The 16,381-nt window shown below is 43.4% G+C and overlaps 1 protein-coding gene across 1 annotated transcript in view; it reads left to right on the top strand.

The window, feature by feature from the left end:
* Positions 1–16,381, top strand: part of LOC138637554 (V-type proton ATPase catalytic subunit A-like) — a 138,662-nt gene that overhangs the window by 45,005 nt on the left and 77,276 nt on the right. Inside the window, exons 3-4 of the mRNA XM_069726343.1 lie at positions 11,537–11,665; positions 12,687–12,901. Coding sequence (XP_069582444.1) covers positions 11,537–11,665; positions 12,687–12,901 — 344 coding nt within the window. The remainder of the gene's footprint in view (positions 1–11,536; positions 11,666–12,686; positions 12,902–16,381) is intronic.

Here is a 16,381-nt window from a genome sequence, read left to right as displayed (position 1 = left end):
TTCTGCAGCTAGGTCAGACCTTTTTCCTGATCTAAAGCTCTGACGTTCTCCATAGGGGCTTCCATAGCAAGAAAATCAGAAGATCCTACATTGACCCTACATACACTGATCTTCCAAAAGAAAATCAAGAAGAACAGCATTCAATCCGGGTGAAAAAGCAAAAATACCTCTTTATTTTGCCATAATGCGACATTTTGACCAATTCTAGGTCTTTTTCAAGACAATAGGTCAAAACGTCGCATTATGGCAAAACAGACTGCCCTAGGACCGCCCATGGAGTCCTATCTACCCAAGAAACAGTGAACCCTGAAGTACATCTCCTCCATGTGTGGCCCAACTCCTATTTTAAATCCGTCCGTGCCCCTATCACACAAGACAACATCATCTTGGAAACTTGCTCCCCCTGCCATAAACTGACCCACTAAACTGAGTGCTCTGGCATTCATCCCCAATCATGGGTCCCTCCCTTTTAGACCATTTGGGTCGCAGTTCCGGGCCTTACTTTACAACATATTGCTTCACAGTTTGATACAAAATAATAATCACTAGATATAAATTAGTTGTTCCTAATCAACAAAAACTCATACTGATGAGTGGCACTTCTATGTAGTCTAAGACACATAAACAAAGGTATTTGCCATGGGGAGCCGAACTTCTACGTACATATGTGCAAAAATTAGAAGTGACAAATAAGCTTGATTAAAAGTTATTGCCTTATATTTATACATGACTAAAATAATGACATAAGTAAAAACAGGAATAGGTGCTAGACAAAAGGCTGGAAAAACTCTCAATGTATATGTGAGTAGCAGTGAGGATATCAATTTATATTAAACCATTAAATAACACTTAATTGCCAGATTCTAAAGTGCTTCAAATACATATCACCATTTATATCAAAGATCCTTTATCACTGTTGGCAACGAGAATCAGATATAACAATGAAATCTTACCAATATATATGAATAAATAAAGCCTGTGGTGCCTGAACAGTGAAAAAAGAAATCCCCAGCTCAGAAAGCAACTAAAGAGAAAAGCAATTTTTAAATTATTCAGGTGTAGTATTCGTAGTGGACCATAAGGTGGTGTGCACTAACATAATTAAAGTGCTCTTGCTTAGAAGAGGAAAGAACGCTATCCCAATTGTCAATATGTATGTTGAGGTTAGGTGACCTACTATAGCCAAAGAAATATACCGTGAAGATTGGTAGAGCAGCTTAGTATACATTTTTTGCAAAAAACGTATCAACCAAATACCCTGTTTTTTACATCTTTTACTAGCACTTGCGGATTACTGCAACATTTTTTCAAACTGAGTGTTTTTGGTTTTACTATTCTCTTTTGTGTCTTCAGGTTTCTTGGTGGTGTGTGAACATTATCATACAGACTTGTTCACTGTGCAAGTAGCCCATGTGTTCCTGTTTCCATAATTGTTCTCTTGTGTCTACAAGACTGGGGAGTTCCACCACTCCTCTTGGGCTATCTGCACAAAAGCTGTTCTACCCTGTATGCACACATGGATTTTTCCTCTCTGAACCCTGTTCACACAGGTTATATACAGATGATCAGGTTTTTAAATACATCAGATAGGGATTGCATACATTAGTTAGGACTGCTCTGATAAGGGTATACCGTGAAGATTGGTAGAGCAGCTTAGTATACATTTTTTGCAAAAAACGTATCAACCAAATACCCTGTTTTTTACATCTTTTACTAGCACTTGCGGATTACTGCAACATTTTTTCAAACTGAGTGTTTTTGGTTTTACTATTCTCTTTTGTGTCTTCAGGTTTCTTGGTGGTGTGTGAACATGATCATACAGACTTGTTCACTGTGCAAGTAGCCCATGTGTTCCTGTTTCTATAGCCAAAGAAATGTCTGCCACATTGTAAAGATAGATACCCATATATGAGAGTGATATGCCTCAATTCAATGCAGCCGCTGTTTCAGGGCGTGCAGGAGAGATTCCTCCTCGAGCGCGTTTCACCATGCTTCTTCCAGAGGGCGTGGAAGAGTTGGGCAACACTTTGTGGTCCACTACAAATACTACACCTGAATGATATAAAAATTGCTTTTCTGGGGATTTCTTTTCTCACTGTTCAGGCATAACAGGCGTTATTTATTTATATATCTTGGTCAGATTTCATTGTTATACCTGATTCTGGTAGCCAACAGTGATAAAGGATCTTTGATATAAAAGGTGAAGCACAGGCACTTTAGAATCTGGCATTAAGTGTTATTTTATGGTTTAATATAAATTAAGTTTTTTCCAGCCTCCCCTTTTCCTGTTTTTCTACTTATGTTATTATTTTAATCAGGTATAAATAAAATTCAATAATTTTCAAGCTTATTTGTGACTTCTAATTTTTGCACATATATACCTATAAGTTTGGATCCCCATGGCAAATACAAGTGCTTCTCAAAAAATTAGAATATCATCAAAAAGTTAATTTATTTCAGTTCTTCAATACAAAAAATGAAACTCATATATTATATAGAGTCATTACAAACAGAGAGATCTATTGCAAGTGTTTATTTCTGTTAATGTTGATGATTATAGCTTACAGCCAATGAAAACCCAAAAGTCATTATCTCAGTAAATTAGAGTACTTTATAACACCAGCTTGAAAAATGATTTTAAAATCCGACATGTTGGCCTACTGAAATGTATGTTCAGTAAATGCACTTAATACTTGGTCGGGGCTCCTTTTGCATCAATTACTGCATCAATGCGGCATGGCATGGAGGCGATCAGCCTGTGGCGCTGCTGAGGTGCTTTGATAGCAGCTTTCAGCTCATCTGCATTGTTGGGTCTGGTGTCTCTCATCTTCCTCTTGACAATACTCCATAGATTCTCTATGGGATTAAGGTCAGATGAGTGTGCTGGTCATTCAAGCACAGTGATAATGTTGATTGTAAACCAGGTATTGGTACTTGACAGTGTGGACAGGTGCCAAGTCCTGCTGGAGAATTAAATTTCCATCTCCAAAAAGCTTGTTGGCAAAGGGAAGCATGAAGTGCTCTAAAATTTCCTGGTAGACGGCTGCGCTGACTTTGGTCTTGATAAAACACAGTGGACCTACACCAGGAGATGACGTGGCTCCCCAAACCATCACTGATTGTGGAAACTTCACACTAGACCTCAAGCAGCTTGGATTGTGAGCCTCTCCACTCTTCCTCCAGACTCTGGGACCTTGATTTCCAAATGAAATGCAAAATTTACTTTCATCTGAAAACAACACCTTGGACCACTGATCAGCAGTGAAGATATTTTTCTCCTTGGCCCAGGTAAGATGCTTCTGGCATTGTCTATTGGTCATGAGTGGCTTGACACAAGGAATGCGACACTTGGAAACCATGTCCTGGATACATCTGTGTGTGGTGGCTCTTGACGCAATGACTTCAGCAGCAGTCCACTCCTTGTGAATCTCCCCCAAATTTTTGAATATCCTTTTCTTAACAATCCTTTCAAGGCTGCGGTTATCCCGCTTGCTTGTGCACCTTTTTCTACCACACTTTTTTCTACAACTCAACTTTCCATTAATATGCTTGGGTACAGCACTCTGAACAGCCAGCTTCTGTAGCAATGACCTTTTGTGGCTTACCCGCCTTGTGGAGTGTGTCAATAACTGCCTTCTGGACATCTGTCAAGTCAGTAGTCTTCCCATGATTGTGGAGCCTACTGAAACAAACTAAGGCACCTTTGTAAATGCTTAAGAAGCCTTTGTAGGTGTTTTTGTTATTCTATTTTACTGAGATAATGACTTTTGGGTTTTCATTGGCTGTAAGTCATAATCATCAACATTAACACAAATTAAGCTTGAAATAGATCACTCTGTTTGTAATGACTATATATGAGTTTCACTCTTTGTATTGAAGAACTGAAATAAATTAACTTTTAGATGATATTCTAATTTAGTGAGAAGCACCTGTATATACGGTATATATTGAGAGTTCTTCCAGCTTCCCCTTTTTCTTAGCACCTATTCCTGATTTTTACTCTTGTCATTATTTTATTATTATTATTATTATTATTTATTTATATAGCACCATTGATTCCATGGTGCTGTACATGAGAAGGGGTTACATACAAGTTACAAATATCACATACAGTAAACAAACTAACAATGACGGACTGATACAGAGGGGCGAGGACCCTGCCCTTGCGGGCTTACATTCTACAGGATTATGGGGAAGGAGACAGTAGGTTGAGGGTTGCAGGAGCTCCGGTGTTGGTGAGGCGGTAGCTCCGGTGTTGGTGAGGCGGTAGCTTTGATAGTGATGAGGCAGCAGCGGTGTCAGTGCAGGCTGTAGGCTTTCCTGAAGAGTTGAGTTTTCAGGTTCCGTCTGAAGGATCCGACTGTGGTTGATAGTCGGACGTGTTGGGGCAGAGAGTTCCAGAGGATGGGGGATTTTAGTCATGTATGAATAAAATGTAATCATTTTAATTAAATTTAATTTGTCACTTCTAATTTATACACATATGTACCTAGAACTTTGGGTCCCTATGGCTAATATCTTTCTTTAAGTACTAGAAAAAAGACAGCATTCCTGAAAATGTATGTTTTTGACCTAACATGACAAGTAGACTGCTGATGTTACTTATTTATTTCTCAGACTAATAAAAACCACACACCGGGCCATATATTGATTTTCAAAGGTACTAGACAACACACACCAGGCCTGAAAAAGTAATTTTGGGGCCTAGAGATAGCAATGAGATGACTGATGCCAATGACTTATTTTTCAGACTAATGGAAAACACACATTGGCTTCAAGGACAGTTCTCTCACAGACGGGAGGTGCAGAGTACACATAGAATCTTGACCCCTTCACGATATGCGCCATACATGTACAGCGCATGTTGTGTCTCTCCCTTTGATGTGGAACCAACACTTAGCCCACATATTTCCCGTTTTGAACAGCTGATATGTGCCTAAAACAGCCGCCGGTGGAATCGCTATCCACCCACGGATGGTAACCTGTTAATTGCTGCTGACAATCTGTGACAGCAGCATTTGTCTTGCACTTACCAAAAGTGCACTGGAAATCCCGAACATCGGTGACCTCATCACGTGATTGTGGGTCGCCGATGGGTTGGCATGACAAGCAGTGGTCTCCAGCAGACCTCTATGGTTGTCATAGCCAGATTGCTATGAGCGCCCCCAGTAGTCAGTACTCATAATAAGGCCGGGATCACACATACGCGAGATATGGCAGAGTCTCGCAGGTGAAAACCCAGCTCTAGCGCCGGCACTCCGGAGTGGAACGTGCAGCTGCACAGCAATACATAGAGCTGCACGCTCTGCTCTGGAGTGCCGGCGCCAGAGCTGGGTTTTCACCTGCGAGACTCGGCCGTATCTCGCGTATGTGTGATCCCGGCCTAAGTGAGCATTTCTGCTACACACAGGCGATCTGATCATTGCCTGTGTAGCAGAGGCGATCGGATAACTTCAGCTTCTAGTATCACATGGAGACTATTGAAGCATGCCAAAAGTTAAAAAAAAAGTTTCTTAAAAAATTAAAAAAATATTTAAGTTCAAATCACCCCCCTTTCGCCCCATTAAAAATAAAACAAAAATAAATCAAACATACACATATTTGGTATCACCACATTCAGAATTGCCCAATATATCAAGTTATAAAAAGAATTAATCCAATTGGTAAACAGTGTAGCGAAACAAAGTAAAAATGCCAGAATTACGTGTTTTTTTGGTCACACCAACATTACATTAACCCTTTTACCCCCCGAGGGTGGTTTCCATGTTAATGACCAGGCCAATTTTTACAATTCTGACCACTGTCTTTTTATGAGGTTATAACTCTGGAACGCTTCCATGGATCTCGGTGATTCTGATATTATTTTTTCGTGACATATTGTACTTCATGATAGTGGTAAAATTTCTTCGATATGACTTCTGATTATTTGTGAAAAAAGCAAAAATTTGGCGAAGATTTTGAAAATTTTGCAATTTTTAAACTTTGATTTTTCATGCCCTTAAATCACAGAGATATGTCACACAAAAATACTTAATAAGTAACATTTCCCACATGTCTACTTTACATCAGTACAATTTTACAACAAAAAATTTTTTATGTTAGGAAGTTATAAGGGTTAAAATTTAAACAGCGATTTCTCATTTTTACAACACCATTATTTTTTAGGGACCACCTTACATGTGAAGTCACTTTGAGGGGTCTATATGATATAAAATACCCAAAAGTGAAACCATTCTAAAAACTGCACCCTTCAAGTTGTTCAAAACCACATTCAAGATGTTTATTAACCCCTCAGGTGCTTCACAGGAATTTTTGGAATGTTTAAAAAAAAATTAACATTTAACTTTTTCACAATTTTTTTTTTTTTTACCAATAGTAACAGGAGAAATTGGACCCCAAAAGTTGTTGTGCAATTTGTCCTGAGTGCGCTGATACCCAACATGTGCAGGTAAACTACTGTTTGGGCGCATGGCAGAGCTCGGAAGGGAAGGAGCGCCGTTTGACTTTTCAATGCAAAATTGGCTGGAATTGAGATCAGACGCCATATCGCGTTTGGAGAGCCCCTGATGTGCCTAAACAGTGGAAACCCCCCACAAGTAATACCATTTTGGAAAGTAGACCCCCTAAGGAACTTATCTAAATGTGTGGTGAGCACTTTGAACCCCCAAGTGCTTCACAGACGTTTATAACATAGAGCCGTAAAAATGAAAAATCATATTTTTTTCACAAAAATTATCTTTCCGCCCCAATTTTTTATTTTCCCAAAGGTGACAGAAGAAATTGGACCCCAAAAGTTATTGTGCAAATTGTCCTGAGTACGATGATACCTCACGCTGACATGTCCATTTTTTAATGTCAGCACGGGCCATAAAACGTCCCGCACACATGCATACACATAACACACATGGATGTCATGAATAGGTAATGGATAGGTGTCTTATAGATGCTTCTCCATTACTAAGCCGTGGGCTTGAGGTCACCGGTGACATCAATCCTACAAATATTACACCACTTGCCACCACTACAGGGCAAGTGGGAAGAGCCGGGAAAAGCGCCAGATTTGGCGCATCTAATAGATGTACCTTTTTTGGGCAGCTGCAGGCTGCTATTTTTAGGCTGGAGGGGGTCAATATCCATGGCGCTTTACCAAGCTGAGAATACCAGCCCCAAGCTGTGAGCTTTAGCAAGGCTGGTTGCAATAATGGGGTGGGACCCACGCCATTTTTTTTTAATTACCGTAATTATTTACAGCGCAGGAGCGGCAGATGAATACTCCCATCCGCCGCTCCTGCTGTCACTGTTATTAGCAGCAGCAGGGGTAGGCTGAAGGGAGTAATAGTCCCATAAGCCGCCGCCTGTTGTCTCTTTTATTACTTAAATGTAACTCTCATCATTCTCCCCTGCTCGCACCGATCGCCAGCAGAGCAGGGGAAAATGATGAGAGCCGTGTTCAGCACCCGGCGACGGCAACAGCGCTTACTGTAACGCTTCTTCCCTGGCCCCCGTCTTTGTGGTACTGATGCGGCACTCAGATACCACACATGTGCTGCAAGTATTACACACACGGACACTGACATCTCCAGTATCAGAAATATCAGGACGTGTGAAAGAGACCTTATAGCGGATTTTTATGATTGGCAGCTGTCACACACTAAAAGACATTTTTTATTGCAAAAAATAGTTTTTGCATCACCACATTTTGAGAGCTATAATTTTTTTCGGCCTACAGAGTCATGTGAGGTCTCATTTTTTTGCGGGTCGAGTTGACATTTTTATTGGTACCATTTTTGGGCACATGGCATATTTTGATTGCTTTCTATTCCGATTTTCGGGAATCAGAATGAACAAAAACCAGCAATTCAGGAATTTCTTTTGGGGGGGAGCAGCATTTATATCGTTCCGCGTGTGGTAAAATTGATAAAGCAGTTATATTCTTCAGGTCAGTACGATTTCAGCAATACCTCATTTATATAATTTTTTTTATGTTTTGGTGCTTTTATACAATAAAACCTATTTTATAGAAAAAAATAATTATTTTTGCATCCCTTTATTCTAAGAGCTATAACTTTTTTACTTTTCCACTGATGGAGCTGTATGGGGGCTTGTTTTTTGCTGGATAAGATGAGGTTTTCAGCAGTACCATGTTTATTTATATCCGTTTTTTTGATCGCGTGTTATTCCACTTTTTGTGGAATGATGATAAAGCATTGTTCTTTGCCTTTTTTTATGGTTTTCACTAAAGGGGTTAACTAATGGTGTAGTTTTATAGGTTGGGTCGTTGCGGACGCAGCGATACCAAATATCTGCACTTTTATTGTTTCAATTTTTTTTCATTAAATTATTTATTTAGAGATAGAATAAATATTGATTTTTTTATTATTATTTTAGATTTTTTTTATATTTTTACAATTATTTTAAACATTTTTTTTTACTTTTTTCTAACTTTTTTTACTTTGTCCCACTATGGGATAATCATTTTTTGCAGTCTGATCGCTTCTATAGCATGCAGATGAAGCAGCTTCTGCAAACCATGTAAGGGCAGTCCCACACGTCCAGATAATTCCGGTACCGGAAAAATCGGTACCGGAATTATCCATGTCCGTGTGCCCGTGCGTTTCTGTGGCACATCAGTGTGGCACACGGGCGGCACACGTGTGCCGCCCGTGTGCCACACTGATGTGCCACACGCACCGCGTGGTGATGAAGCCGCGATTCATATCTTCTCTGCAGCAGCGTTTGCTGTAGAGAAGATATGAATAATCCTTTTAAAGATCCATGTCCCCACCCCCCTCCCACCCCCTGTGCGCCCGCCCGCTGTTATTAAAATACCCGGCTCTCTCGCTGGCTGGCGTTGCTTTCTGTCCTGGCCGCACCTTCTACTGTATGAGCGGTCACGTGGGGCCGCCGATTACAGTCATGAATATGCGGCTCCACCTCCCATAGGGGTGGAGCCACATATTCATCACTGTAAATGAGCGGCCCCACGTGACCGCTCATACAGTAGAAGATGGTGTGGCCAGGACAGGAAGCAGCGCCAGCCAGCGAGGGAGCCGGGTGAGTATTTTAATAACAGCGGGCGGGCGCACAGAGGGTGGGAGGGGGGTGGGGACATGGATCTTTATGTTAAACACGAGAAACAAATTCATATCTTCTCTACAGCAAACGCTGCTGCAGAGAAGATATGAATGGCGGCTTCAGCACCATGTGGAGGGGACAGCGCTTTTCTGTAGCACTGTCTCCTGCACGGCACACGGACTGCACACGGACAACGTCCGTGTGAGGTACGTGTTTTACACGGACCCATTGACTTTAATGGGTCCGTGTAATCCGTGCACTCCCACGAACACTGACATGTCTCCGTGTTTGGCACACAGAGACACGGTCCGCAAAAAATCAATGACATCTGCACAGATGCATTGATTTGAATGTGTCTACGTGTGTCAGTGGCTCCGGTACGTGAGGAAACTGTCACCTCACGTACCAGAGCCACTGACGTGTGAAACTGGCCTAAGCTGTCAGCGCTGCACTGACAGGGAGACTTGGTGATCATGCACTGTGCATGATCACCAAGTTTCCTATCTCTGGTTACCCAGATGTCGTCATGACGACATTGGGTCACGATGGCAACGATGGATGGGGACCCCACGTCACACCGCAGGGTCTCCGATGCAAAGGCAGAGGGGCTTCCGGAATGCTGCAATCGTTTTTGAGTGCAGTATTTCAGGGGTTAAAGTGCCGGGAGCGGTCTGTCAGAATCAGCTGGCACGCGGCGGCAATCGGCCACGCTTCCCCCGTGATAGCGGCCAATCGCTCAGACGTACTCTTCCGTCCATGGTGAAATTGGCTCGGGTCACATGGATGGAATAGTATGTCTGATTTCAGCTTGGCACGCAAAAAATAAGCCCTCAATCAAATTGAGATCACGAAAAACGGAGACGCTACAGGTGTCAGAAAATTGCACAATTTTTTTAACAAAATTTGGATGTTTTCTTCACCACTTAAATAAAAAATAACCTAGACATGTTTGATGTCTATGAACTCGTAATGACTTGGAAAATCATAATGGCTGGTCAGTTTTAGCATTTGGTGAACATCGTAAAAAAATACCAAAAAAACTTGTGGAATTGCACTTTTTTTGCAATTTCACCACACTTGGAATTTTTTCCCACTTTCTAGTACATGACATGTTAAAACCAATGGTGTTGTTCAAAAGTACACCTCGTCCTGCAAAAAACAAGCCCTCATATGGCCATTTTGACTGAAAAATAAAAAAGTTATGGCATTGGGAAAAACAGGAAAGCGAATAACAGAAACGCAAAAATGAAAAAGGCCTACGGTTTGAAGGGGTTAAAGGAGAGTACTCCCACAGACGGGGGGGTGCAGAGTACACACAGTGGCTTTTAGCTCAGCACTACCACAGTTCTACCACATATAGGGGTTGCAGAGCACACACAGCATTTCTTTTCCAGAGTGAGCAATCACAATCTGTCCTTCACTCCAGCTGCATCCTATCCTTACACTAATGGGAGCATAATAGAGGCTGGTCACATGCTGTCCGGACCAATACTTGTCATGGATGTGATGGCGCCAGCTGTTCCCACAGTCTGAAAGCATGTTGATTGGCTGCACTGCAGCTTTCAACAAGCTTTATTAGACTGGCCAACCCTAACAGGAAACTTGGCAGTAAAATGTCCATGCTCTGTTTGGAATTTGGATTTGCTCCAGACCTTTTTGCTTCCTTAAAAGTGTACCATGCAACACATTGTTCCCTTCAAACCCATTACTGCAGAACTCTGTCCTCTTAAGAAACATTGGTCATCTTCTACACTGCTCCTGCCATTTTTGATCTCTATAACTTTGATCCCTCCAGAAATCTTCACAACAGACAGACGTCTGTCTTCTCCAGTACTTTGCTTTCTCTGAGCCCTTATCTTCATCTTAAGTCTGGTCCCTCCAGACAACTGTAGCCCACACCCCTTTGTCACCTCCACACTTCACGATCACCTTCAGAATGTTCTAACCTTTCTGTAGGTCGGTGCCCACGATCCGGACTTAGCATCGCTTTGGATACAGCACATGTTTGCTGCCGTCTACTGAACGCAGGTGACTCCTCTGTAATCACTGAAACATGCGGATTCACCGCGTCCAATACATTGTATGGATGTAATTATTATAGCACAGACTCGTGTCTCCGCAAGATAAATAGACATGCTGTGTTCTGGAGAGACGCGCCGCAAGTCCGTCTCCGTGGGTGAGCCATAGGCTTCTGTTTTTCTTCAAATCCCTTCCACTATGCTGTAACATCTGGACACTGCATGTTGGATGCTGCACAGGTATGCAGGGTCCAACCCACAGCATTTACTGATCGTCTGCACATACCTATAGCCCTCTGTCCCCTCCAGACCCCTCAGTTTCTCCTCCTCACTACACCGTCTGCCTATTTTGACACCTTCCTTTGGCTGCTATTTTTTCCAGAGAGGTATTTATTGTGCAATGTCCATGGTTTATCTCACACCTTGTGTTCCATCTCCCACAGTGGTGACTGCAGCGCAGATGGCAGGGGCAGCCATGTACGAGCTGGTACGTGTGGGTCACTCTGAGCTGGTGGGTGAGATCATCCGACTAGAAGGCGACTTGGCTACTATTCAGGTGTACGAGGAGACATGTATCCTTTCCAGAATGCAGTCTTTATGGTGGAACTGTTCTCCCCACTCAACTCAATCAAAAAGCCTGCCCTTCCGCACTGCAGACAAGAAAGCTTCCAGGGCTGACAGATGGTGTTTCCTTTATTGCAAGGAAGATAAAAGGGCAATTTATTGGGACATTGTGTTATTCTATGGAGATTTTTGAAGATACTGAAAATCTTCTAGTATTAAATGTGGATCTATGGATTTCCTGAATTCTCAATGTTAGAGATGGGCGGACACCTGGATATTCGGGTCCAGCGGGTTCGGCCGAACAGTTACAAAAAGTTCGGGTACAAGAACTGTTCCCGGACCTGAACCTGGACCCCATTCACTTGAATGAGGGGCCCAAAAATCAGTTTTTGTAGCACTGTCATATGCATGATAGCGTGGCAAACACCGCTTCTAATCAGCAGTGAAATCACCGCCGGTCAGACAACCACAGTTCCAACGCTGTCAAAAGATAGTGTAAGCACACAGCTGTGATCGAAGGTATAAAGTTTACATCCGGTCACTGGATCAGGGGATAGGACTAGTGTTCCCATCAGCCGACACATACTGCCGATAATAACAGTGCGAGCAGAAGCAGCCGATGGGAGTATTCATCACCCGGCTCCTGCACTGTAAATAATTTTTTTTTTAAAGTGGCATGGGTTCCCTGTATTTTTGATAACCAGCTAGGCAAAACCCACAGCTGCAGGCTGTAACCCTCAGCTGTCAGCTTCAACAAGGCTGGTTGTCAAGAATGGAGGGGGTCCCCATGCCGATTTTTTCAATTATTTAAATAAATAATTAAAAAAAACTCAACCCCATTTTTGACAAACAGCCAAGATATAGCAGACAGCTGGGAGCTGGTATCTTTTGGCAGGGAAGCGGCCATGGATACTGCCATAAAAATGGCAGTCCGCAGCAGCCCATGTGCATGAAAGCGCAACAAACACACGGTTCTCAGGGGGTTCTCAGGGGGCATATGAAAATCTTTCCTTAATCTGAAACCTTCAGCTGGAGTGTCTGTTGGTGACCCGGTCCTGAGGACTGGAAAGCCTCTGTCCGTTGAGCTCGGCCCTGGAATTATGGGGAACATCTTTGATGGGATCCAACGACCATTGAAAGATATTGCTGAACTGACGAAAAGCATCTACATCCCTCGCGGAATCAATGTGAATGCTTTATCACGCGATATTAAATGGGAGTTTATTCCAGATAAGAACATCAGGGTGAGTAACCGCATGATAGGCAATTTAGCATAAATTTACACACATCTTCAAAAGAATGATTACTCTTGTGGTAATATCCACCAGCAGAGACATGGTGATTATTTCATTTTTTACACTCTATATATTACAGTTGTCTGAAAAAGTGTTTGCCTCCTTCCTGATTTTCTACTATTTTGAATGTTTGTCTCACTTAAATGTTTCATTCATCAATCAAATTTTAATCAAAGATAACACAAGTAATCACAAAATGCAGTTTATAAATGAAGGTCTTTATTAGGCTGGAGTCACACATAATGTATCAAAAATCGGTCCGCTTTTCACGGCTGAGATTCGCAGAAATGTTCCCGAACGGTGATCCGTATGTCATCTGTGTGCAATGCGATTTTTTTCTCATCAAAGTATCCATGTGACATACATATGGCATCCGTATGGCACCCGTATGGCGAGATCGCCGGCTTGCAAAATAATGGACATATAATGTATCCATTGCCTCAAATATTCTTGAAAACATATAAACAGTCTATCTATCTATCTATCTATCTATCTATATCTATAATATAACGCTGGGAGCATCACTCTGTCCGAAGCCTTTATAGACTGCGCAAGCGCAAGCGCCGGCGCAGTCTGGGCCTCACAGAGTGACGCTCCCAGGAGATCGCGGTATGCGTAAACACTGAACGCACACCGCGATCTCCAACAGAGAAGCAGGGACCGCCAGGAGGGTAAGTATGAGCTATATTCACCTGGCCCCGTTCCACCGCTGCGCGCCGCCATCTTCCCGGTCCTCGGCCTGTGACCTTCAGTTCAGAGGGAGCGATGCCGCCCTCTGACTGACCAGTCACAGCCAGAGGACCGGGAAGATGGCGGCGCGCAGCGGTGGAACGGGGCCAGGTGAATATAGTAAGTGCTGGGGGGCCTGAGCTGGCGGCGATACCAGCACCTGACCCCCACAGCGCGCCGGTGTCCCCGCCTGCTCAGGCCCCCCAGCACTCAGCGCCCAGCGACCATAGGTGAGTATGGTATTTTTTTTTAGATATATTGCAGCAGCATACGGGGCATATACTATGGAGCATCTTATGGGGCCATAAACCATAATGGAGCAGTGTACGGGGGCATATACAATGGAGCATCTTATGGGGGCCATAAACCATAATGGAGCAGTGTACGGGGCATATACTATGGAGCATCTTATGGGGGCCATAAACCTTTATGGAACAGCGTACGGGGCATACACTATGGAGCATCTTATGGGGGCCATAAACCTTTATGGAACAGCGTACGGGGCATACACTATGGAGCATCTTATGGGGGCCATAAACCTTTATGGAACAGCGTACGGGGCATACACTATGGAGCATCTTATGGGGGCCATAAACCTTTATGGAGCAGTGTACGGGGGCATATACTATGGAGCATCTTATGGGGGCCATAAACCTTTATGGGGCAGTTTACAGGGGCATATACTGTGGAGCATCTTATGGGGGCCATCAACCTTTATGGAGCAGTGTACGGGGCATATACTATGGAGCATTTTATGGGGGCCATAAACCTTTATGGAGCAGCGTATGGGGCATATGGATGGGAGCAGCAAATTAAAGAACGGTGGCGCAGGATGGGAGCAGCACATGACAGAACGGGGGCGCAGGATGGGAGCAGCACATGACAGAATAGGGCAGCACATGACAGAACGGGGGCGCAGGATGGAAGCAGCACATGTCAGAATGGGGGCTCAGGATGGGAGCAGCACATGACAGGATGGGGACGCAGGATGGGAGCAGCACATGACAGGATGGGGACGCAGGATGAGTGCAGCACATGTCAGAATGGAGGCGCCGGATGGGAGCAGCACATGTCAGAATGGGGGCGCAGGATGGGAGCAGCACATGTCAGAATGGGGGCGCAGGATGGGAGCAGCACATGACAGGATGGGGACGCAGGATGGGAGCAGCACATGAGAGGATGGGGGCGCAGGATGGAGCAGCACATACCAGGATGGAGACCATATACCAATATAAATGCTCGCCACCCGGGCGTAGAACAGGTTCAATAGCTAGTATATATATATACACACATTACTCAAAAAAATAAAGGGCACACTTAACCCCTTCATGACCAGGGGATTTTTCGTTTTTCCGTGTTCGTTTTTCGCTCCCCTCCTTCCCAGAGCCATAACTTTTTTATTTTTCTGTCAATTTGGCCATGTGAGGGCTTATTTTTTGCGGGACGAGTTGTACTTTTGAACGACATCATTGGTTTTAGCATGTCGTGTACTAGAAAACGGGAAAAAAATTCCAAGTGCGGTGAAATTGCAAAAAAAGTGCAATCCCACATTGGTTTTTTGTTTGGCTTTTTTGCTAGGTTCACTAAATGCTAAAAATGACCTGCCATTATGATTCTCCAGGTCATTACGAGTTCATAGACACCAAACATGACTAGGTTATTTTTTATCTAAGTGGTGAAAAAAAATTCCAAACTTTGCTAAAAAAAAAAAAAAAAAAAATTGCGCCATTTTCCGATACTCGTAGCGTCTCCATTTTTCGTGATCTGGGGTCGGTTGAGGGCTTATTTTTTGCGTGCCGAGATGACGTTTTTAATGATAGCATTTCGGTGCAGATACGTTCTTTTGATCGCCCGTTATTGCATTTTAATGCAATGTCGCGGCGACCAAAAAAACGTAATTCTGGCGTTTCGAGTTTTTTTCCCGCTACGCTGTTTAGCGATCAGGTTAATACTTTTTTTTATTTGATAGATCGGGCAATTCTGAGCGCGGCGATACCAAATATGCGTAGATTTGATATTTTTTTTATTGATTTATTTTGATTGGGGCGAAAGGGGGGTGATTTAAACTTTTATGTTTTTTTTATTTTTTTCACATTTTTTTAAACTTTTTTTTTTAACTTTTGCCATGTTTCAATAGCCTCCATGGGAGGCTAGAAGCAGGGACAGCACGATCGGCTCTGCTACATAGCAGCGATCTGCTGATCGCTGCTATGTAGCAGTATTGCACGTGTGCTGTGAGCGCCGACCACAGGGTGGCGCTCACAGCGACGGGCAATCAGTAACCATAGAGGTCTCAAGGACCTCTATGGCTACAATGGAGACGCATCGCCGACTCCCGGACATGTGACGGGGGTCGGCGATGACGTCATTTCCGGCCGCCCGGCCGGAAGCGGTAGTTAAATGCCGCTGTCTGCGTTTGACAGCGGCATTTAACTAGTTAATAGGTGCGGGCAGATCGCGATTCTGCCCGCGCCTATTACGGGCACATGTCAGCTGTTCAAAACAGCTGACATGTCCCGGCTTTGGTGCGGGCTCACCGCGGAGCCCTGCATCAAAGCAGGGGAGCCGGCATCGGACGGTATAGTACGTCCGATGCCGGTAAGGGGTTAAACAACAGAATATAACTCCAAGTAAATCAGACTTCTGTCGAACCAAACTGTCCACTTCGGAAGCAACACTGCTGTTTGACAATCAATTTCA

Source organism: Ranitomeya imitator, chromosome 1 (assembly GCF_032444005.1).
Source record: "Ranitomeya imitator isolate aRanImi1 chromosome 1, aRanImi1.pri, whole genome shotgun sequence".
NCBI classification, from domain to species: Eukaryota; Metazoa; Chordata; class Amphibia; order Anura; family Dendrobatidae; genus Ranitomeya; species Ranitomeya imitator.
The sequence above is the reverse complement of the archived record's forward strand: the minus strand, read 5'-3'. Positions and strand labels throughout refer to the sequence as shown.